The following is a 23,869-nucleotide window of genomic DNA, read 5'->3' on the forward strand; positions in this document are numbered from 1 at the left end:
GTTCTGACATCCGTCGACGATCAAGGATCAGGGACGCTGTCTCATTTGCCAAGGTGTCGAAAATCAGATGGGCTGGTCACGTAATGAGATTTAAAGACGACCGTTGGACTAGAGCTGTTACTGATTGGATTCCACGGGATGTCAAGAGACCGCGTGGCCGCCCACCTACCAGATGGTCAGACTTCTTCATCAAGATCATGAACGATCGGTTTGAGGCCCTTCATGTTCCCGGAGCGAACAGATGCCATTGGGCTACACTAGCACGTGACAGGGACAAATGGAGACGTTACTGGCGCCCGCTCGAGCAAATCGACGACTAACGGGAAGTTAAGTGATTAAGTGATTAATAGGGAGTGGAGCAATAGCACAGTGGTTAGGGCGTTTGCCTTGCACATGGCTGACCCGGGTTCGATTCCCAGCATCCCACAAGGTCCCTGGAGCACTGCCAGGAGTAATTCCTGAGTGCAGAGCCAGGAGTAAACCCTGAGCTTCACCGGGTGTTACCAAAAAGCAAAAAAAAACCGAAAGAACCCCCAAAATAATATAATAATAGTAATAATAATAAATAAAAAATAAACTTCCTTGCCTGGCTTTGATAGGCAGGATAAGAAAGGAATGTCACTAACAGAGGAAATACTGTTTGAAATGAATTACAGACTGGACTTGAACCCTCACCCCAATCAAGAACCCCAATCTTTGGACAGAGAATACAGGGTTAAAGCACTCTCCCTGCATGGGACCAAGCCCAGATCAATCCCAGGCCTGTATATGGTTCTCTGAATATGTTCAGGAAGGGAACCCTGAGCACAACCAGGCATTTTCCTGAGCACCAGCAGTAAAGAGGGGAAAATAAAAAACCCAGCCTGTAAATTCCTCAAAGGTGCTTAAATTGCTTTACTATGATACAGCAGCACAAAGCTAAATCCTCCAACAAACCTTTTGATTCCAAATTAACCCACCCCAAGCAATAGTAGACCAGGTAGGGCGTTTGCCTTGCACGCGGTCACCAAGGGTTCGATCCACAGCATCCCATATGGTCCACTGAGTACCGCCAGGAGCAATTCCTGAGTGCAGAGCCAGTAGTAACCCCTGTGCATCGCTGGGTGTGACCACTCCCCCCCAAAAAAAAATTAACCCATCCCACTCAAGGCAGAAGGGAATTCCAAACCCAGTGCTCGCATGGTCTAGTTTGCTCACTCCTGACCCTTCTCAGAATGGAGGGAACTAGCCACTCTGGCTTCCGGTGAGGCCCCATCTCCACTGCACACGTGCCTCCTGTACTGCTGTGTGCTGATCTTTGCAGCAGGGACTGCAAACCCTGACTGGAACATGCGCAGACCAGCAGTACGTGCGGTGGTTCCTGGAGCGGAGTGCTGCGTCTCCTAGCAACAGACAGGGGAGTTGCAGATTGGGTGGATGCTCTCGGATGTTCTTGGATTCCATAGACAGTGTTTAAAGCCTCTGATCAGGCTGCCTGGGAGCCAGCGGGACAAGGATTATCTTCCATGAAGCCACCTTTGTGCTCAGGCATAAGACTCCAGGAGCACTCTGTCTGGGAACATATCCGTGGCTGGCTGTCAAGCTGCATGACACACTGAGGCAAAGAACCTGGGAAATGTAACAATTTTTCATCACAAATGTAATGCATAGGGCTGAAGCAATAGTACAGCAGGTAGGGCGTATGCCCTGCACACAGCCGACCTTGGTTTAATCCCCAGTATCCCATATGGTCCCTCAAGCACCACCAGGGGAGATTCCTGAGTACAGAGCCAGGAGTAACTCCTGAAGCATCTCTAGATATGGACCCCAAACAGCAACAACAACAAATGTGATGTATACGCTTTTGGTTTACTTCTTCAAGCAGTACACCCTGTACCTTGAGAGGACTCCATCCATGTGTAATACAATGCTAAATTTGGGGTAAACAGAGGAATGTCCCCAAAAAGGAAAAAAAAACAATCGGGGCTAGAGTGATAGTACAGCAGGTAGGGCGTTTGTCTTGCATGCGGCTGACCGGGTTCGATTCCCAGTATCCCATATGGTCCCCTGAGCACCGCCAGGAGTAATTCTTGAGTGCAGAGCCAGGAGTAACCCCTGAACATTGCTGGATGTGACCCAAAAAGAAAAAAAAAAAGGAATGTCAATTTTCTGGGAACTCTATCAACAATAGCTCACCTGGAAAAGAGGTTTCATGGGTCTATATAATTTATCTTGTGTGGGTTCCTTCTAACTCTTGTTATTAATCACATCGTTCTAAGAGTTATTATTCAAATCACTTAGTAGCCTGGGTGAAGAAATGAAAAGGTGTTCACTCTTCCAAACTGTCCCTCATTGCGTCTCCTATAGCATAGTCGTGGTTGTTCATTCTCTTTTTGCTGCTGTTGTTGCTGGGGGGAGGGGGGATGGGGTGTCACACCAGGTAGTTGGTAGATCTTATTCCTGGCTCTGCATTACTCCTGGTCTCCTGGTGGTGGGGAATCATATGAAGTGCCAGGGAGCAAGGCAGGCACTTGACCCACTGTACTCGCTCTCTGGTCCCCATTTCTCTTTTTTTAAATTAGGCCCTTTCTTCTCCCCACTCCCTGCTTCCCCTCCACACTGCAGTGACCAGACATCATCATCCACCTTTGGTGATGGTGCTCATCAGCTGTCGTGCACACCTGTGGCCCTCTAGAGATGGGCTTCCCTGTGGTACCATGTATCCCCAACAGCAGGGCCTCTCAGGGGTTATTCAGGTCTGTGGAACAGTGTTGGGGGTCAAAATCAAGGGCTCACAAGCCTCAGGCTTGCAAGGAAGGTGACTCTGCCACAGAACTATCCCCTGGCCCCGCTTCCTCTTATTGATTACAATTCCTTACAAAATAGTGTTCTTAAAATTTGTGTTTTGATTTTAATTCATTATGCTGGTGCCGCAATGTGTTCATTAAACTTCATTCAGGTCTGAGTCACCAGTGGCATGCACCAGTGTCAACATGTTAATATTAATATGCCAGGCTGGGGCGATGGTTCAGTGGTAGGGCATTAGCCTTGCACGTGGCTGGCCCAGGTTCAATCCCCAGCATCCCAGATGGTCTTCTGAGCACTGCCAGGAGTAAGCCCTGAGCACCACCAGCTGTGGTCCAAAAACAGTGAAACTGAAAGTTCACTGGAGGGCCTGAGAGATAGCATAGGGGTTAAGGTGCGGTCTTTCATCTAGTCTGAATCCCCCGGCACTATTTACAGTTCCCCAAGCACCAGCAGGAGTCACTCCTGAGTAACAGAACAGTCCCTGAGTACAGCTCAGTGGATCCAAAATATCCAAAAGTGAAAAAATAACTTTGGGCCAGAGTGATAGTACAGCAAGTCGGGTGTTTGCCTTGCACACAGTCGGCCCTGGTTCAACGCCTGGCATCAATATAGTCCCCCCCAAGCACCAAAAGGAGTAAGTCCTGAGCATCACCAGGTATGGCCTAAAAGTTGAAAATAAAAGTCAGTGAGCACTTTATTTGAACTGTGAATGTTTCCAAATTAAGGAACCTCGAGAAGGGTGTGGTGGGTGAGGTGCCAGAGACTGAACTCAAGGGGTCATGCATACAAGGCATGAGTGCCACCCCCCAGCTCTAAACTCACTTAGATGTTCTATAATTCCTAGTCCGAGACAACTTAAGTAGTAGAGCACATTCCTGGCATGTATGACACCTGGATTCACTGCCAGAGACCACATGCCTCTATTGGATATGGGCCTCAGCCCCTACCCCCTGCACATGGAAAGAGAAACAGAGGGGCCAGAGGTCTAGGACAGCGCCTAGGGCGCCTGCCTTGCATGTGTCTGATCCAGGTTTGGTCCCCAGCATTCCATATGGGTCCCCCAAGTCCCCACGAGGGATGCCTGAGTGCAGAGCCAGGAGTAAGTTAAGCACGACTCCTAGGTGTGGCTCCCCCCCCCCAAAAAAAAAGGGAAAAAGAAAAATATAGTGCATTGGCTCGGCCTGGGCTTCAGGGAGATCTCTGCCTTAGTTCAGTAATTCAAGATGCTTCTAGCTGTACTGGTCTTCAGACTGACAGTTCGTACTGTTAACATCCTGTTTGGAAGAAATGCAGTCCGTGCCACTGACCTGGGGGTCATGATGCAAGTGATCTCTAATAGGATGAGTGGTGCTGCTTTCCTCAAGAAGCTCATCTTGCTCAAGTCCTCATCTTTTAGATCAAATTACTAGGAGCCTGTCAGGAAGGGCTTCCAGCTCTCTGGAACCCACTGAGAATTTCTAAGGGGGGGGGGGGGGGGAGTGGAGGGAGAGCTGAGTTGAAATAAAAATCCTGACCTGCAGCCTTTAAGGAAAGCGGAAGATAGTCCAGCAGGTAGGACACTGGCCTTGCACAGCTGGCCAGGAGTAATTTATGAGTGCAGAGTCAAGAGTTACTCTGAGCATTGGTGGGTGTAGAAAAAAACAAACAGAAAGCATCCTGGAGACAGTCAGTTGGTGCCTGAGATCTCAATGAACAGAGAGGATCCTTCCCTCCCAAAGAGAACTTCTCAAGTTGGAATCCCGATACCAAGAGGATACAGAAGCACGTAAAAGATAATAGATCCCCTATTAACAGGAATAAACTGTACCTATACATAATTCTGGAGAGCCAAGTCTTCATGGGTTGCATATATTTTTTAATCTACCCCATGGAAAAATCTTCATCATTCTGTGGAAGTCTGAGCTGGGGTTACTTGGAGAGAGGCAGGCCAGTTCGGACCCAGTCCTGACTCCCGGATATCCAGTGACTGGCTGCCAGTGCCAGGCTCCATGCCATGCCCCTGAATGTACAAATTCTTAATAACTATGCTAAGCATGCTCTGGTGTGGTCCATGGAAAGATCATTGGTAGGTAGATCAGAGACGGGTCCAGAAAAGGAAAATATCCATCTGTGCCCCAAGCCTAAGGCTAGCTACACTCATTCCAAGCCCCAGACCAAGTCTTTGAGAGAGAGCTCTGGGCGGAAGAGATGGGAGCTATGGAAAGAAATGGTCAGTAAGTCCAGGTCATCTCCAAAGAGCCTGGGGACAGAGCAACCTCCAACACACATGGGAATACAGTCATCCTTCCTTGTTTACCTGGTCCAGACTCTGCAGAAGATAGGCCTGAACCTTAGCCCAGAAAGCCAACCAGGAAGTATAGGCAGCCCAATCTCAACATTCAAATACTTTTATTTGGGGGGCACTGGGGGGGTTGTCTGTTTCTGGGCAACAGTCAGCAGTACTCAGGGGATATTTCTGACTCAGTTCTGGGGGGGCCCTCTTGGCAGTTCTTGGGGGACAATTTGATTGCAGGGGTGGAACTGGGCCTCTAGCATCAAGTACTCAGTCTACTGAATTTTATCTCCAGCACCCTCTGTCACTTTTAATATTGTGGCTCTCCAACTTTAGTGTAAATAAAATTCCTGGGTCCAGGAGACTGTGAATCAGTAATTCTAGTTGGTTTTCTAGACCAGTTTTTACTTTTTTTGGAGGATGGGGTGCATTTTTAGGGCCACCCCAGGTGATGCTCAGGAGTTACTCCTGACTCTGCACTCAGGAATCACTCCTGGAGATGCTCAGGGAACCATATGGGATGCTGGGGATCGAACCCAGGTCAGCCGTGTGCAGGGCAAATACCCTACCCACTGTACTATATAGTTCTGGCCCCGGTGTTTACATTTTAAAAAAAGAAAATTTGATGGAGTTCATGCCCAATTCAATCAGTCTAATCAATGGCTGAATAAATAGCAATACTCCTACATTTTAAAAAAAAAAAAGAAAATTTGGTTCTAACCTTAGGAATTGGGGCCTGAGGGGGAAAAAATAGTAAAGTTTGCTCTAAACTATGGAAAGGACATAAAGGAAAGAGAAAAGTCATGTTTCACTTACATATACAAAATCCAGAGTCCTCAGAAGACTTGACTTATTGGTTTCAGGGTCTGATTTGGGGATATTTGTGATTAACTGATAGGGGAAGAAGTGCACAAAGTAGAGATTAGAGATAAAGAATTAGGATTAGAGGGCTGGAGCAATAGCACAGCGGTAGGGCGTCGGCCTTGCACACAGCTGACCCAACCCGGGTTCAATTCCCAGCATCCCATATGGTTCCCTGAGCACCGCCAGTAGTGATTCCTGAGTGCAGAACCAGGAGAAAGCCCTGTGCAACGCCACGTGTGGCCCAAAAAGGAAAAAAAAAAAGAATTAGGAATAGAGACAGAATACTAGGAGGAGTGCCTGATGGAACTGGGTGTGCCTTAGGAGCACTGTGATGGGAGTAACTCAAATAAACCTAAAGCTCCTTTGAGAGGAGCAAGGACAAATCAACGTCACTTCTTAAAATGCTTAGAACTGTAATCCAATAGGAAAGTACCCCATGAACCCCTACAGGAGAGAAAGGCGATGACAGAGCAGGCCTGTAGGCCCAGGGTAGAGCCGGACAGGTATTGGAGGTAGCTGAGCTGATTAAAAAGGACCATATTCCTAGTGTGCTGAAGGAGCCGTGGACTGAAACGAGAAGTGTTAGGCCAGAGCACACGAACAAAGGGGTCTTAAAGGGACCGACAGTCAGAGACATCAGTGTTCTGCCACGGAAAGCCTTTGCCCCGTAGACGCCCAGAGTCTCCGGGGAGCATCCGGCTGCAGCTGCCTGTAAGTAACAGGACACTACATTTATAGTGCTCAACTGAGAGGGCAAGTAATGGGTTTAAACCAAGACCAGCACCAAGTCCAACTCGGAAGCCCAGGATCCTTTATAGACTATTGGTTCTCATCTTTAAATGGGGATTAACCTACCCTCAGAGCTACATGCAGTGAGAAGTAAATGAGACGAGTTAAATAAAGTATGTAACATAATACCAGACTCATAGGAGTTGGACAAATGCTAGCTGCTATAAACATTAATTACTGCTAATTGTTAGTATACTCACGCTCAACCATAAACCACTCGAGCATCTTGTTGATTTGTAAAGACACTGAGGTCAACTGAGGTCTCTGTGGGTTAAGTTCTTGTAGCCCTAGGAAAGCGACTGTTAAGGATATTGGTTTTAGGCCAGAGAAATAGTACAGAAGGCAGAGAGTTTGCCTTGCATCTGGCGAACTGGGGTTCTATCCTGGCCATCCCAAGTGGCCCTCTTGAGGACAGCCAGGAGTGATCCCTGAGCACAGAATCAGAAGTAACCCCTCAGCACTGCTGGGCGTGGCCCAAAAATCAAAACTAAATGTGGTGTTTTTTTTACTTGACAGAAAATCAGATCATCTAACCCCAAAATTCAATAATTTTGTTACAGCAATGTTTTACATTTCCCTTCATTCCCTGACTTGATGTTACTGTTCTGTCCAAATTTGTTCTGAGGGAAAAAAAATTATACCACTGAACAACTACCTTTTCGTGCATAAAACTGATTTCATGATTTACTTTAACTCCTGAAAGTTTCCATAAACAAATAACTTTATTTTCAGATAAAATATTCATGCAGTCCAGCAAAAAGTAATCTGAAGTTGAACCATGGTAGGAATACGTCTGGTCAGTATTTCCCTAACAGTCCAGGAACCCCTGATATTAAAATAAAACCCCAGGGCTAGAAAGATCTTAGGTGGGGAAAAGGTGCCTGCATTGCTTGCAGCACCATATACTCACTGTAGTACTGCCAGGCGTGATCCCTGAGCAGAGTCAGGCATTATCCCTGAGTAGAGCCAGGTGGGATCCCCAAAAAACAAACACAACAACAGAAAAATCAAAATACCATCTGCAGATATAAGATGAGGCAGTGCTAGCTCTTTGGAGCTGGAGAAATAAACCCCCAGCCCCTCTACAAAGGGGGCCAGAGCAATAGTATAGCTGGGAAGGCGCCTGCCTTGCAGGTAATCATGAAGGTTGATCCTCAGCACTGCCTATGGTCCCTGATCCCCACCAGGAGTGATCCCTGAGCATGGTACCGGGAGTAAGGCCTGAGCACTGCCAGCTGCAGCCTAACAAAACAAACAAAAAACTCTACCAACCCCCTCACCCCCCCAAAAAAAACCTCTCCCTGCAAAAAAGTAGAAGAGGAAGAATAAAACTCTGTCACTTCACCCCCACATCTCACCAGTGTGCTCAGTTTGCTAATGAGACAGACTTTCTGAGAAAAAAAGAACATGGGTGGTTTTCTTAGCACTAAAGTGGATTTTTCCGCACTTGCGGGTTCTTAAGAATGTATGAAAGATATGCATACAAAGCTCAGATGCTTAACTTAAAATTTAGGGGCTAGAGAGAGAACAGGAAAGATCTTTGCCTTGCACACAGCTGAAACTGATTCAATCCCTGGCACCCTATATGGTGCCAAGACCTCCAAGAGTGATCCCTGAGCACATAGTCAGGAGTAAACCCCAACCACACTACTAAGCATGCCCTGCAAACTTTTTTCCATCTTCCACATGTACAAAATCATTTGTCTCCTCTCTCCCCTTGCCCCCTCCCTCTCATCCAGGAAGATAAATGTAAAGACAGAAATACAAGCCAGGATTTAGTTAAGTGGTACAGTTCAAGTTTTGCATGCATGAGGTCCGAGTTAAATCCCTGATCTCTCTCTCTCTCTCTCTCTCTCTCTCTCTCTCTCTCTCTCTCTCTCTCTCTCTCTCTCACACACACACACACACATACACACACACACACACACGAAGGAACATATAATCAGCCTCTGGTTTTCATATTGGAACATAGTGCTATTCATGTCCCAGCCATCCTCATCAGAAAACACATCCGTAACAAACCCTAATACCAAACCTATTTTGAACTACCCCAGTCACAAATAGGACAAGCTTTGATTTATTGGGGGTGAGGGGTGCAGTCTGGGCCATACCTGATGCTGCTCTGGAGAACATATGTGGTGTCAGGGGTTGAATCAAGGTTCGCCACATGCAAGGCAAGTGCCCTCACTTGCCTTGCAAGGATGTACTCTCTCTCCAGCCCCCAAAGCTGTGCATTTTAATTCGAGAAATGAAAGGTCCACCCACAATGCAGGACAGGTGCCCAGCTCTGGATAGCCAGCCACAGTTTGTGCAGTAGACCACGCTCCACAGAATCACTTCGACCAGTGCTTCTTGAGATGCTCTTTCAGATGAGGCATGGAAGGCAGCAGCTGCTGGCACTCGTGACAACGGAGGGGCAGTTTCAAGAGCTCAGGCATCCCGTCTCGGACTGTCACTCTGCCAGATTCCTGTATCATCTCCACCACAGCTGCAGGCAAGGACAGAAGCTGACTTACTCTAGAAAGTCAATCTGATAGGAAGGAAAGGGGAGGGAGGGAGGGAGGGAGGGAGGGAGGGAGGGAACTTCAATATGATACAAAGGAAAGGAAAGGAAAGGAAAGGAAAGGAAAGGAAAGGAAAGGAAAGGAAAGGAAAGGAAAGGAAAGGAAAGGAAAGGAAAGAAAAAGAAAGGGAGGGGCTGGAGCAATAGCACAGCGGGTAGGGCGTTTGCCTTGCACGTGGCCCAACCCGGGTTCGATTCCCAGCATCCCATATGGTCCCCCGAGCACAGCCAGGAGTAACTCCTGAGTGCAGAGCCAGGAATAACCCCTGTGCAATGCTGGGTGTGACCCAAAAAGCAAAAAAAAAAAAAAAAAAGGGAAAGGAAGGAAAAGAAAGAAAGAAAGAAAGAAAGAGAAAACCTGATTCCAAATGAAAATATGAAATATGCCAGGTGTCCTAAAGCTGGGCTGGAGCGATAGCACAGCGGTAGGGCGTTTACCTTGCACACGGCCCACCAGCCAAGCCAAGTTCGATTCCTCTGCCCCCTCAGAGAGCCTGGCAAGCCACTGAGAGTATCTCGCCCGCACAGCAAAAGCCTGGCAAGCTCCCTGTGATGTACTCGATATGCCAAACACAGTAACAACGAGTCTCATAATGGAGACGTTACTGGGCCCATTCAAGCTAATCAATGAACAACGGGAGGACAGTCCTAAAGCTAGTAAACTTCAGGTTAGACTCACTGTGAGGAAAATGGTCTTGATGAGATTCTCAATCTAGAAAACCTATTTCTGAGATGATGACATCCCTTCAGGTTTGTGCAAAACCGCTGTTCCTCGGCCCTGTTCCAACCATGTGCCCCCTCCAAACCTCGTTTCCTTTCTGCTGCCCCCTGACCTACCCGAGTCTCAGGCCGTGGTTTCCTATTTCACCTGTCACATCCTTGGGATACCTTGGGATCACATGCCCTCCAAAGGAGAAACAGCTGCTCTATATAATTCATGATAAAATGTCAAAGGTTTATTAACAGAGCTTTGCCCCTCAAAAACCCTCAGTCAGTGGGAGGGTCGCTGTCATCATTAACATCCCAGCACTGAAGCTGAACAATATAGACACTGGGAAATGCATCCTTCCATGCACACACGGGCTGGAGCGATAGCACAGCGGTAGGGCATTTGCCTTGCACGCAGCCAACATGGCCGACCCCGAGTTCGATTCCTCCGCCCCTCTCTGAGAGTCCAGCAAGCTACCGAGAGTATCTCACCCACACAGCAGAGCCTGGCAAGCTACCCGTGATGTATTCGATATGCCAAACACAGTAACAAGTCTCATGATGGAGACGTTACTGGGCCCGCTCAAGCAAATCGATGAACAACAGGAGGACTGTGACCATGACCATGCACACACACATAGCCTCCCTGTCTTTAAGGACCTTGACGGAAGACTTTCCCCAAGATCATGCCCTGATCATGTCAGATGAGAGGAAGAACTGCTCAGAGTTTAAATATCCAGAAACTCCAATAATTATCAGAACAGCCTTTCAATCCCTTGCTATTACAATCAAACACCCTTCTATTCTTTCTAGATGCCCTAGAAGGCTACTCACAGCAGTGGCAATCCACTAACAAGCCAAATAACCCAGCTTTTGGTCTTCATTTGGTTTTGTGGGTTTTTTAGGTGTGTGTGTGTGTGTGTGTGTGTGTGTGTGTGTGTGTGTGTGTATGTGTGTTCCTGAAATAGGGTTCTTTCTCATCAAGAAGAAAAAGCAGAACACAGGTTTTTGAGAAACATTATTTAAGGAAACAGACATAAAACTGAAGAACAACATTTACCTTGTGATTCTAGGAAGTATTCTGTATTGAAAGAATTCCAATGCTTTTTATTTTTAAGACAAGGAGAATCAAAATCCTGGCTGATTACGTGAAGGTGTACTTGGCTAGTAGAGAGGGAAGAAAATTGATCATTAAACTGATTATAAATTATAATTTAACCATTGTAACTAACAGAAGTATGGTCATGTACAAAATAGTGCTTTTATTTATTCATTCACTCAAGAACAGTGCACAATAATGATCTAGAAATGACTCAATAGTAGAGCAGATATCTCACACCTCTGAGGTCCTGGGTTCAATTCCTGACACTGAAGGGGAAAGAAATGAGGTCAGAGAGATAGTACAGCAGATAAGCATTTGCCTTGCGTACAGAAGACCTAGGTTCAATCCCTAGCATCCCATGTGGTCCTCTGAACACCAGGAGTGATTCCTGAGTACAGACTCTGGAGTAACTCCTGAACATTGCCAGGAGTGGCCCCCAAACAAACAAAAAGTACTCAAAAAATGCTGCTCAGCTCATGTCAAAAGCAGCACAGAAGCCAACCCAAAGGAGCTGCCAATGACCAAAGCTGGAACAAAGCAAATGTAAACAGACTGAACCAAAACCAGCAGATTAGGGGGCCGGGAAATCAAAGGAGCACACATTTTCTGTGCAGGAGCCCCAGATTAGATCGTAGCACAACATGGTTTCCCAGGCAAACGAGCAACATCCCTGAGCACCAAGGCCCTGAACACATGCAGGTATGCCCCTCGCTCATCGAAAAGAAAAAAATAAAGACCTACAGGCTACAGCTTTGCTCTTTCAAGCTCTGTTCTCTTTCTGTCTCCTTGTTCGCTTTTCCCCACTCTGGAGGAACCCTTGCTTCCTCTTAAAATATGTATCCCTCTCTTTACTCTCACACTTTTCTAAGGAAATTCCATTCAATTGAAAAAAAAAAAGACCTATAGACTAAAATAATTATGAGTCCACACTAGTAAATGATCGAACATATAGATAACAGGAGAGACAGCTCTTCCACACACAATTTCCAACTAATAAATTAGAAGGAATGAAGAAACATAAAATCTCTAGTGGTAAACACCACAGTCGTATTGCAGGTTAGGAGCACCGATGGATGCTAAAATCACTGAACTAAAGTTTGAGGAGAATCAGGAAAGTAGTATAATCTCAAACCATTCTCCCAAAGATATTTATCAATCACAAAGGGGAAATTCATATAGTACAGTAGAGAAACACAAGACACCACCACTTAGATAAAAGTGGATAAGGTTAATATCACAAGCAATAAACCATTTCAACACCAGGCAATCCTTGAGGCACTGAGAGCAATACAATAGCATTTCAGTGATATTTTAGGGAAAAAAAATCTAATCAGAACTTTTTTTGGGGGGGAGGGGTCACATCCAGCAATGCTCAGGGGTTACTCCTGGCTCTGCACTCAGGAATCACTTCTGGCGGTGCTAGGAGAACCATATGGGATGCTGGGAATCGAACCCAGGTAGGCTGTGTGCCAGGCAAATGCCTTACCCGCTGTGCTATCACTCCAGCCCCATAATCAGAACTTTAAAGTGCATGATGGACCCTGATCGAGAGACAAAGCAATGAAAACAGCAGCTCGCCAGAGATTTCTCCAGACCCTGTGTGGAGCCAACTTCTCCAGGGCCTCAGGTGGAGCAGGTGTTCTCTCTCTGCCCACTCCAAATGAGCCCCTGGTGGCCAAAAACTTCCAGAAGAAAACCCCAGGTACTCGGGACCAGGGACTGAAGACTCCAGACCACATGGGGGCGGGGACAGGCCGTCCCCTCCCATCTCCCCACCTGCTCGGGGGTCCTGGCTGTCAACCCCACAAACTGCCTCCAGATGCCATTTACGCGCATTAATGAACTTGATCCAGAGACTCACAAATGAAATCTCAGAATGGATTAGCTACCTACAGAGATGTTTCCGGACCCCAATCATTTACAATTTTAGAAAAACAGGAGTGCAAGGCCTCAAAAGCAGCCATGGGAACTCTCATGATATTCATAATAAGCAACAGAAAAAAAATTATTGAGCATCTGCCTGTGGCAAGCAGGCTTAAATGGTAGTGGGAAAATTTGAAATAATGGTGGTGGGAAGGTGTAATGGTAGTGGGACTGATGTTGAAATATTCAATGTCATTAATTAATGTGAACAACCTTATGAAACTAAAATTAAAAAATTTAAAAAAATCTAATCACGAAAAACACCAAACAAACCCAAATTGAAGACTTCCTCTAAAACAAGATGTCTCCAATCAACACTTATCAAAAGTGTCAAGTTTGAGCTGGACCGAGAGTACAGCAGGTAGGGCATTTGCCGGGTAAAAGGTAAAAAGGTAAAGGCCCTCCCGTTGATCGTCGATTTGCTCGAGCGGGCCCAGTAACGTCTCCACTGGAGACTTTTGTTGTTACTGTGTCTGGCATATCGAATACTCTCGGTAGCTTGCCGGGCTCTCCAAGAGGGGCAGAGGAATCGAACTCGGGTCGGCCATGTTGGCCGCGTGTAAGGCAAACGCCCTACCCGCTGTGCTATCGCTCCAGCCCCAGGGCATTTGCCAGACCCAGGTTTAATTCCCAGCATCCCATATGGTCCCCCAAGCACTGCCAGGAGTGACTCTTGAGTGCAGAGCCAGGAGTGAACCCTGAGCATCACCAGGTGTGACCCAAAAAGTGAAAAAAAAAAAAGTGTCTAGGTTGACTTGCTCTTTAAACCCATGTTCAACATGTATCTTGCTAGCTTGTATTTCTTTGCTTGCCTTTTCCAGTCTGAAGACTATGTTCACTCTCAAACATGTAGTTCTCCCTTTCTTCACTTACATCTTTCTAAATAAAGTTTCAAACTGTCAAGGTTATGAAACCCAGAAAGGAGGAACTATCACAAATTAGGAGAGACTAGAATGACAACAAATAAATGTAATGTGAGATCCTGAATTGGGTACTAATTTGCCTTGCACGTGGCCAACTGACCTGGGTTCGATCCCCGGCATCCCATACAGTCCCTCAAGCACTACCAGGAGTGATTCCTGAGCACTGGGTATCACCCAAAAAAGCGAAGGAAGGAAGGAAGGAAGGAAGGAAGGAAGGAAGGAAGGAAGGAAGGAATTTAATTCTAGGGTATAGCAGGTAGGACACTTGCTTTGCATGCAGCTGATCCGGATTTCATCCCCGGAATCCCATATGATCTACCAACTACCACCAGGAGTGATTACAGGGTGCAACTCTGAGTACCACTTGGTATGGCTCAAAAACTGAAAAATAATACTAATAATGAAAAGCAGGCTGGAGCAATAGCACAGCGGTAGGGTATTTGCCTTGCGTGCAGCCGGCCCGACTGAGCTGGGTTCAATTCCTCCGCCCCTCTTGGAGAGCCCGGCAAGCTACCTAGAGTATCTCGCCCGCACAGCAAAGCCTGGCAAGCTACCTGTGATGTATTATTCAATATGCCAAAACACAGTAACAAGTCTCATGATGGAGACATTACTGGACCCGCTTGAGCAAATCAATGAACAACAGGAGAACAGTGCTACAGTGCTACAATAATGAAAAGCAATTCTAATAATATTATCTGTTTCAGGGGGGCAGAGAGATAATACAGCAGGTAGAGCACTTGCCTTGCACTTAGCTGACCAGGTTCAATCCCTGACACCCAATATGGTCCACCAAGCACCACCAGGATTGGAGTGATCACTAAGCACAGAGGCAGAAGTACACCCTGAATACAGCTGGGTATGGCCTAAAAACAATAAAACAAAAAGTGGGGAAGCTAGAGGAAGGGACTCCAGGAAGCAACTGCCAGGCAAGCTTGCGATCACAAATTCAATTCCCAGTGCGACCCATGTGCACCCAAATCCTGAGATCCCTGATACCACAAAAGTGTGTAATCTCTGGCCAACAGTCAGGTGTGTTTAAGCACTACAACTAAAATACAGAACTGCCAACAAGCATTGGAACTAAACGATGAGCAGGCCAGAAATGCCCTCAAGAGCAGCAGCACTAACTGAAAATGACCTCACCAGTGTGACAACAAAGGGAAGGGGACTATACGGAGATAATGTCTCACAGTTTTGTTAATGTGCCTGCCCTGTGGCCTAGCAATTCCACTACTAGGTATTAACCCATGAAGAAAATGAAAAAAGTATGTGCACAATATATGAAAGCGCATGAATGAGTCTCAAAATTACAACTAAGAAAAGTGGAAAGAATGGGTACACATGTATGACTGTGCTTATGTGAAGTTCTCGAAGAGACAAAGCTAATTTCTGCTGAAAAATATCAGAAGAGTGCTTCAAATTTGAGGGGAGAATTAATTGGAAAAGTGTTGGATAACACTGGGTTGACCTTGCACCTCCCATAGGGAGCTTAGATTTATCGAGTTACTTCCACAACAGTGCTCCTAAGGCACACCCAATTCCATCAGGCGCTAATCATCCTATATTGCTTTTCTCTTTCCTTTATGCCACTTGCATAGTTTAGCAACGGCTTTTTCGTATAGACACAGGCAGACAGCTGATGCTATCCTTTATAACATGGGAGTTAACTGACTCCAAAATAATCTTTACTCCTGGGCATCTGTCATTTTTACCTGACTTAAGCCTCAATTGCCCTTACTTCCTAACACCCCCCCACCCAAAGGAAGGTCCCAGCAAGGGACAAGAATGGACCCAGGACAAGCCGTAAGCTACCCATGGAAATGGGACAAGTTAAGTGCCATAAGAAGTATATAATAAGTCTAGAGCACAGTCATGGGACAAACTCTATCATGACCCAAAAAGAAGTAACTGAATAAGACCCTGCTGAGGTTAGGAAAGACTAACCTGGCCTGAGCACTGTAGTCTGGGATATATAGCAAGATGCTCCCAGGAAGAGCCAACCTTTATGCTTAATATATTTGATGATTGTATAATTGAAACCCAAGCACAAAAATTTGTAAGTCTACAACTGTACCTCATGGTGTCTCACTAATAAAAATTAAAATAAATAAATAAATAAATATATATATATATCATGATCACGACCATCCTGCTGTTCGTCGATTTCTTAGAGCAGGCACCAGTAACGTCTCCTTCTTCCTAGCCCTGAGATTTTAAAAGAGCCATTTCAATGCTCTTTCAGGATTAGGAGAATGAGACCCATCATTGTTACTGGTATTTGGCATATTGAGTACGACACAGAGAGTTTGCCAGACTCTGTCGTGCGGGCAGGATACTTTTGGTAGCCTGCCAGGTTCTCCAAAGGAAAAATAAGATAATAAGATGTCGCTTCTTGGCACTTCCAGGAGCTGGGTTTTATAGTCTCTACGTCTTGGCCGTTGATGGGACCAACCTGGCGCTGGTGGCAGCTGGTGGGTGTGGCGCCTACCTACTGGAAGATTGAGGGGGAGGGATCTGGGTGGAGAAGGCCCTGTCCCAATCCGAGTAGGCTTGGAACCTCAGCCCCGGGACCCACATGCCTGGGTTCCTCTGCCAGTTCTTTCATGCATGAGGCCCGTCCGGACGTGTGGAGAGTGGTCCCAGTATGGCCCTGGCTGGCTCCAGAGGTCATCAGCTGCTGGGGCTCTGCTCGGGGGGCGGGGGGGGAGGGGAGACCTCAGCCCCAGGACCCGCATGCCTGCATGCCTGGGTTCCTCTGCCAGTATATATATATATATATATATATATATATATATATATATACACACACACACACACACACACATATATATATATATATTTTACTGTGTCCATACAAAACGACTAGAACTATTAGTAAGAAGTAATTTTCCTTAAAAAAAAAAGTAATTTTACTATGATTGCTTAAATGTATTACTAGCTGAGGAAAGGAGAAAGTAATGCACCCTAGATGGGATCCCATCCTTAAGCGGATTTCCTGGTTATCTAAAGTGCTTGAACCCCCAGAGATGAGATTTTGTCCTTTAGTTAATGTTTCAGAAGAACTTCCCCTGAAGGAGTGGCTTTACCTCTGTTTGTTGTTACGACATCTTATTATGACATCTTATTATCTTATTCCTACTTTGGACAAACTGGCAGGTTACCGAATGTAGCCTGCCCACACGGCAGAGTCTGGCAAACTCCCTGTGGCGTACCCAATATGCCAAATACCAGTAACAATGATGGGTCTCATTCTACTAAAGAGCCTTGAATATAATCTCAGGGCTAGGATGAAGGAGACGTTACTGGGGCCTGCTCGAGGCAATCGACGATTAACAGGATGATTTGTGATTTGTGATTTTGTTGTTATGACAATGTTCAACCCCACCTACGTGTACCCCCACCCTTCATGATTTCTGTATGACTATGCTGTAAGGGAAGGAGCTGGGGGGAGAAGAGATCTAACTATGTGGAAGAAAATACTGACACTGTAATGGGGAAGAGATCTAACTATGGGAGAAATTACTACGCTGTAATGGGGAGGAAAATCATGACACTATCATAGGGGAAGAGGAGAAATAACGATGCTGCTGTAAGGGAGAGAGAGATCTAATGATGCTGGGGAAGAAACAACTATGCTGTAGGAGAAGCAGGAGAATGAAGCTGTAAGGGGGGAGACGGAGAAGAGAGCGAAATAAACCACCAACCAGCCTGGGGCCCTATTTCCCCATTCCCCCATCCTCCTGTCCTCTGTCCGTTTGTAACCGTGGACCAGCCAGGAGAACAGTTCTCGGCCATAAAAACGCACGCATCCCTCGCACCCACGCTCCTTGAAGCTCACAGAAAGGAACACAAGGGATGCGAACACGAACCATTCCTCTGTACCTTGATCAGAGTGATAGCTAATTATTAGGCACATAATTAATTTGTCAAAACCCATCAAACTTTAAATCTTATTATGCCTGTTACTGTATGTGAGTTAGGTGTCAATTCAATAAAAAGTGTTGAAACTCACAACAAGCAGTCATTCAACCATAGAAATTAAATGCCCAGTGTCGGTATAATGAACATAGACACACCAGAACCACCACCAAGGCTTACCTCATGCTGGGAATGGCATGGTAGCCCAGTCGGAAACGGACCTCACTGGCGCCAGCATGGTCTGCAATCACCTTCTCCCCCACGGAGTGCATGTGTTTGAGCAGCTGAAGGTGCTCCCTGCTCACAACCTTCAGACTGGAAATGGACGCCCACGGTAAGACCAGCCAGTGGTACCGAGCCTTGGGGTATTTATCCTTGATCACCACCACCTGCTCGTCTTTGTAAACCTAGCAAAGAAATGCATGTGAGAAGGAAATGAAGATCTACTAGCATCTTCTCTGTGCCAGGTGCTTGCGTATACAGTATGTCACTTAATTCCCACAACAATCTTGAGCAAAGGGTCCTTAATATCTCAATTTGACAGTTAAGAGAGCACAGAGCTTCAGGCAAAATGAGCACCCTGTACATAGTCACAGGGCTATTAAGCGGAAATCTGGGCTGGAATCCCAGGTCCAGCTGAGTCCAGAGTCTGTGTTTTCAATCTCTACACCACACACAAGGCCCAGTGTGAAATAGTTCCTAGGGACCCGATATATCCTCAGGGATATTCTCAAATATCACCCCCTCCCTCTAACAGCAGACCATGACACATGCACATGTGTTCCAAGAAGCCATAATGGATCTGACACTTCTCACTGAGTTGTGATTAGGAACTCAAAGACTCCTCCTCAGAGGATGCCTATTAATCCAACAGGAGTCAAGTAACTCCAGTCACAACATATTGTCTGATGTACCCTTGAAAAGGTACCCTTAAACTAAGTTTAACACAACGTTTCTTAATAATATCTAAAAATGGGGGAGCAGGAGATAGAACAGCAGATGCGGCATTTGCCTGGCACACGTCCAACTCAAGTTCAATCCCCAGTACCCCATATGGTCCCCTGAGCATTGCTAGGAATGATTCCTGAGCACAGAGCCAGGAGTAAGTCCTGAGCACCACTGGGTATAATCCCCACCCCCCCAAAAAAACCCAAAAGTTTAGAAAGAAAAGGATATTCATTTGAAGAACTTACCTCCTCTAAAGAAGAAAAGTTGCTAATTTCCTGGCAATAGAAAATACCCTTTTTTTTCTCACAGAAAAGTAGTCCAATAAAACAAATCTCATTCATTTGTAATCAGGACTAATAGCTAATTTTGTTTGTAATTAGGACTTCTTGGAGGGATTATTTAAAACATAAAATGTATTTACTGTAGGGGGAAGGGATACTGGGGACATTGGTAGTAGAAAATGTATACTGGTAGAGGGATGGGTGTTCGATCATTGTATGACTGAAACTCAAACATGAAAGCTTTGTAAATGTTGCTCTCAGTGATTCAATTTTTAAAAAAATGTATTTACTTTAATGCCAAAATCTTATTCTGACCTGCATTTTTGGGTCCTGCATAGAAACCTTCAAGCCTTGACTCCAGTGGCCCAATGATTCCTAAAATCAAGAAAACAGAGATATCTGAAAGCTTTGTAACTTCTCTCGGTGATTCAATAAAAAAAAAAGAAAGAAAACAGAGATATGATTTGCAAATAATACCAATTTTAGTTTGGCATTAGTAAACAGTATCTATTAGAAAAGTCCAACCAAACTTGGAAGACTAGTTTTTAAGACTTAACTAGATTGGAAGGCAGCTATGCTCACCACTGTACCACCAACGCAGGATTACTTCACTCTTGTCTTTTACAACCATCAGGCAATTCCATTGTGTTGCTATTCAAAGCTGTGTGTCCAGATGAAAGCTGGGTAATCTCATTTGCATAACCCTCTTCATCTACTCAGCCTAAGATTTCACATGATAATCACATGACCTCTGAAAAGTGCTCCTATAGCTCTACAAACACCTGACTCACTCTAGCAGTTCAATAGTAAGCATACTGCCACTATCACCCTACCTTCAAGTGGCTAGCCTCAGGAATTGAAGAGAGAATAATGAGATAGTCAAATGATTTTTCATGTCACAAACAAATGACTCTTTCATCATGGTTTAATAACCCCTTACTGTGTCTGTTTTCGGTAAGCTAAACAATTAAGCAATCATTACATCTCATTTAGCCTTTGGCATCGCCTATTAAGCACATAACCCTCACCTTCTTGGTAGATGCATCATCTTTGCTCTTCTTTGGGGAAACAGAGCATTGGCTAGAGTGGATCCCAGACTCCAGTCTAGTCCCAGGCTCAGGCTCCGGAGCAGCATTACTTTCTAAAGAATCCCTGTTGCCTGACCTCTTTCTCTTCCTGGGTGTCATCGGACCAGAGCTCGTTGACTCTTCCTCAAACTCTATAATATATGGATAAAGCTCATTCACCATGTGGAGAACCTGGCCAGGCTGCAGCTTCACTTCTTGGTCCTTCCCAATTATGACTGAGTCAATGCTGGTGGGATTGACCCCGACCTAGAGAATAAACAAGCAAAAAATAATTATAGTAACAGCAATAAAACCATCAGTAATATAGCCACTGCTCTATGCCGGACACCATGCTTAATGTTCATTTCTATTACTCTGTCACTGCTGCTCGTTAACTGGCACAGACATTCTAAAATCAACAGCACAAGGAGATCAAGTATAAAATGAAAATCCAAGTTACATGCAGACGTACCTGCTTCACCTTGACATAGCCTTTATTACATTCTGCTTTCAATTGTACTGAAAGAGATTAAGAAAAGTTAAACACAAATACCACAAAGAACCAGTCTCCTGCTTCCATTCCCCCTATAAGAAAATGATGCCTCACTTTGGGAAACCACCTGACAGGTGTTCCCTCAAAGGCCTGTGAGCAAAAACCATTTGTCACACAGTGACTGATGCTCCAAATGCATCAATTTCTAAGAGCTCCAAATCCTCCAATAAGGACCGGAGCAATAGTAAAGCGCAAAAGGCGCTTGCCTTTCACACAGCCAACCCGGGTTTGATCCCCAGCACCCAATATGATCCCTGAGCACCACCAGGAGTGATTCCTGAGTGCAGAGCCAGGTGTGGCCCCCAAAACAAACAAACCAAATCCTCCAATCAACTGCCCAGTAGTGCATAGACTCCCTTACCTACTACTAATGTCACTGTGAGGCGGCTTCATAAATTTCCCTATTTCAAAGCAGCTGTTCTACATCTGGTTCAAACTTTGCAGCCAAGGAAGGAAACCCACTGCTCTCACAGCTCTTGGTTGTAGGATTAAATACGGTTTCCACTCTTACATAAAACCATCAGATGCCTTTAACAAAGAAAGAGATAAAATACATTTCTAGGGGCCAAAGCAACAGCACAGCAGGTAGAGCACTGGCCTTGCACCTGGCTGACCCAGGTTCAACCACATCAGGTTCCCAAGAACAGCCAGGAGTGATCTCTGGGTACAACAAGAATAAGATCTGAGCACCATCAGGTGTGGCAAAAAATAATAAAAAATAAAAAAAAAATAAAGGATTCCTGGTTCAGGCCAGTTTTGAGTATAAAGACTAAAGAGAATGTTCAAAAGGAAAAAAAAGAAAAAGAAAGAAAGATGGCAAGAGTCTGTGTGAGAAAAAATATTAAGTACTGAAGTTCAGGTAATCTTCATAATGAATACAGATTAATATAGGGCTGAGGATGAGGTTGAATGGTGAAGCACAGGCCATGGATGTGTGAATCCCCAAATCTAATATCTGACCCTGGAGTCAAGAAACAAAGTTTCTGGTACCATTCAGGAAGCAGAAAAGAGATATCGCTGCTACTCTCTAGGAAAGAAAGACAGAAAACTGGCTGGCAAACAGGTCCCTACAGCTGCTGCCAAAGAGAAAACAATGTCTACTTCTGCTTCCTGCTCAAGCAGGGCTTTTCCACTGTGCAGATTAAGGGCTGGGAATGCAGCTCAATGTAAGGCCCTGGGTTCATTCCCTAGAACTACAAAAAAGTAAAGGGGGTAAGTCACTTAGAGTCAATCACATGAAGGGAAATCTTTTTTTTTTCTTTTTTTCTTTTTGGGTCACACCCAGCTATGTACAGGGGCTATTCCTGGCTCATGCACTCAGGAATTACTCCTGGCAGTGCTAGGAGAACCATATGGGATGCTGGGAATAGAACCCAGGTCAGTCATACGCAAGGTAAATGTCCTACCCGTTGTGCTATCACTCCAGTCCCCCTGGAAATCTTAATCAGTGCTACAGACTCCAGTTCTTGAAAAGGGTTGGCAGTAATGGGAGTATGGGAAGCTTGAGCAGTAAAGAGCATGCCTGAAGTTTACAAGAGAGAAAGAGAGGTACTTGATACAGCTTTTTTTCTGAGGAATTTCATTCCATTAAATCTCAGGAAAGACATTCCAATGGCAGGATGCCAGAGCCTTCTAAAGTAAGGCAATATTGGGGCTGGAGCGATAGCACAGCAGTAGGGCGATTACCTTGCATGCGGCTCACCCAAGTTCGATTCCCAGCATCTCATAAGGTCACCCTGAGCACCGCCAGGAGTGCATGAGCCAGGAGTAACCCCTGTGCATCGCTGGATATGACCCAAAATAAATAAATAATAAAGAAAGGCAATATGTGAAGGATGGGGTCATCCCATCACTTCTCAAAGTATTCTGCCTGCCTGGAGATTTCCAGAATTCTGTGGTCTTGCCACCCATCAAGAAATATCCCTGAGGGAATGCCCTGCCATAGAGGCAGGGGGGATGGGGGGGATGGGGGGTGGGAGGGATACTGGGATCCGTGGTGGTGGGAAATGGGCACTGGTGGAGGGATGGGTATTTGATCATTGTATAATTGAAACCCAAGCACAAAAATTTGTAAGTCTATAACTGTACCTCATGGTGGCTCACTAATAAAAATTTATTAAAAAAAAAAAATCCCTGAGAAAGAGACCTGGATTTAGTCTCACCAGTCCACAGTAGCAGAGTAGAATCTGTCTACTCTCTACATACAATCTACCCTGCCTTAGATATTACCGATTTCAGAGGGTGGAACCAGGAGTGAAGAGGGCCGTGAGTGGTGCTGACTAAAAGTCCTGCTTGTGGCTGACTGAAACCAAAAGGTTTCCATGAAAAATTCGTACGCTTTTGGTCATCACGATCCTAAGGAACCAGTTTGTGGTGCTCTACATTCCTGTGAGCAGTTACCTTGTTGGCGGGAACATTTCTTGTCTGTGATCTTGGTCTCGGGGCTGCGCCCAAGCACAATCACTTCCAGATGTGGAAGCTTGATTCGTTGGTGCCGATTGTCCTGCCTCACCAACCAGCACGCCCGCATCATTACTCTGCAAGAAGACATGATGGGGTCACTGGAAACGCTGGCACTAGGGAGTCACACCCAGGAACTGCCACCAGCCATTTTGCCAGCTGTTCATCTTAAGGTAAGTGACTTCTCCCTAGTCTCAATTTCCCCACCGTAAAATGTCATAATGACAGGACTCATGAGGCTGCTGTGAGGATTAAATGAGATAATGTGGGTTTACTGCTATCTATCTGAATCATGTTAGAAAATCAAATATTTTGTTAAGACTACTGACAGATTCCATGCACTGGACATTGCACTACAAGCTGAGGATCAAAGAATGATTAACACCGTGCCCATCCTTCAAGGACCTGGAAGGGCAGTGAAGCAGACAAACTCATGTATCAGACATTACCAAAGAATATGATTAAGACTGTGAGAAGAGGCTAGTGAAATGTGGCATTAGCTCAGAAAAAGAACAGCTCTGGTGGGGAGTATTTAAAAAGGTTTTTTGGGTTTGTTTTTTTTTTTTTTGGCTTTTTTAGGTCACACCCAATGATGCTCAGGAATTACTCCTGGTGGTGCACAGGGAACCATATGGGATAGCAGAGATAAAACCTGGGTCAGTTGTGTGCAAGGCACTACCCACAGTGCTATTGCTCTGGCCCCTAAGA

General features: G+C 45.5%; 1 protein-coding gene across 2 annotated transcripts; it reads right to left on the bottom strand.

Moving 5' to 3' along the window:
* Positions 1-1,528: 1,528 nt before the first annotated feature.
* APTX (aprataxin) lies at positions 1,529-23,234 on the bottom strand. Of its 2 annotated transcripts, XR_008792873.1 has the most exons (8): positions 23,102-23,234; positions 20,621-20,667; positions 20,110-20,415; positions 19,397-19,456; positions 18,033-18,259; positions 11,044-11,147; positions 8,824-9,200; positions 1,529-1,608 (listed from the first exon to the last, which is right to left on the bottom strand). XR_008792873.1 is itself a non-coding variant. In XM_056117161.1 (7 exons), the coding sequence occupies exons 1-7, from the start codon at positions 23,232-23,234 to the stop codon at positions 9,046-9,048; spliced, it is 1,032 nt and encodes a 343-aa protein (XP_055973136.1). In that variant the 3' UTR covers positions 8,772-9,045. The 2 variants fall into 2 exon arrangements, 1 of the variants encoding a protein (XP_055973136.1); XM_056117161.1 differs by lacking the exon at positions 1,529-1,608 and having other exon boundaries at positions 8,772-9,200.
* Between the last annotated feature and the right edge of the window lie 635 nt (positions 23,235-23,869).

This window comes from Sorex fumeus, unplaced genomic scaffold, assembly GCF_029834395.1.
Source record: "Sorex fumeus unplaced genomic scaffold, SorFum_2.1 ptg000034l, whole genome shotgun sequence".
In the NCBI taxonomy this organism is placed as follows: Eukaryota; Metazoa; Chordata; class Mammalia; order Eulipotyphla; family Soricidae; genus Sorex; species Sorex fumeus.

Coding starts and splice junctions, on each gene's coding strand:
- APTX (XM_056117161.1), bottom strand. CDS start 23,234: ATGATGCGGGCGTGCTGGTTGGTGAGGCAGGACAATCGGCACCAACGA. Junction 20,668..23,101: donor GAAATGTTCCCGCCAACAAG/GTAACTGCTCAC, acceptor AATCTCTTTCAG/TACAATTGAAAGCAGAATGT. Junction 18,260..19,396: donor TGCAGGACCCAAAAATGCAG/GTCAGAATAAGA, acceptor TTTCTTTGCTAG/GTTTACAAAGACGAGCAGGT.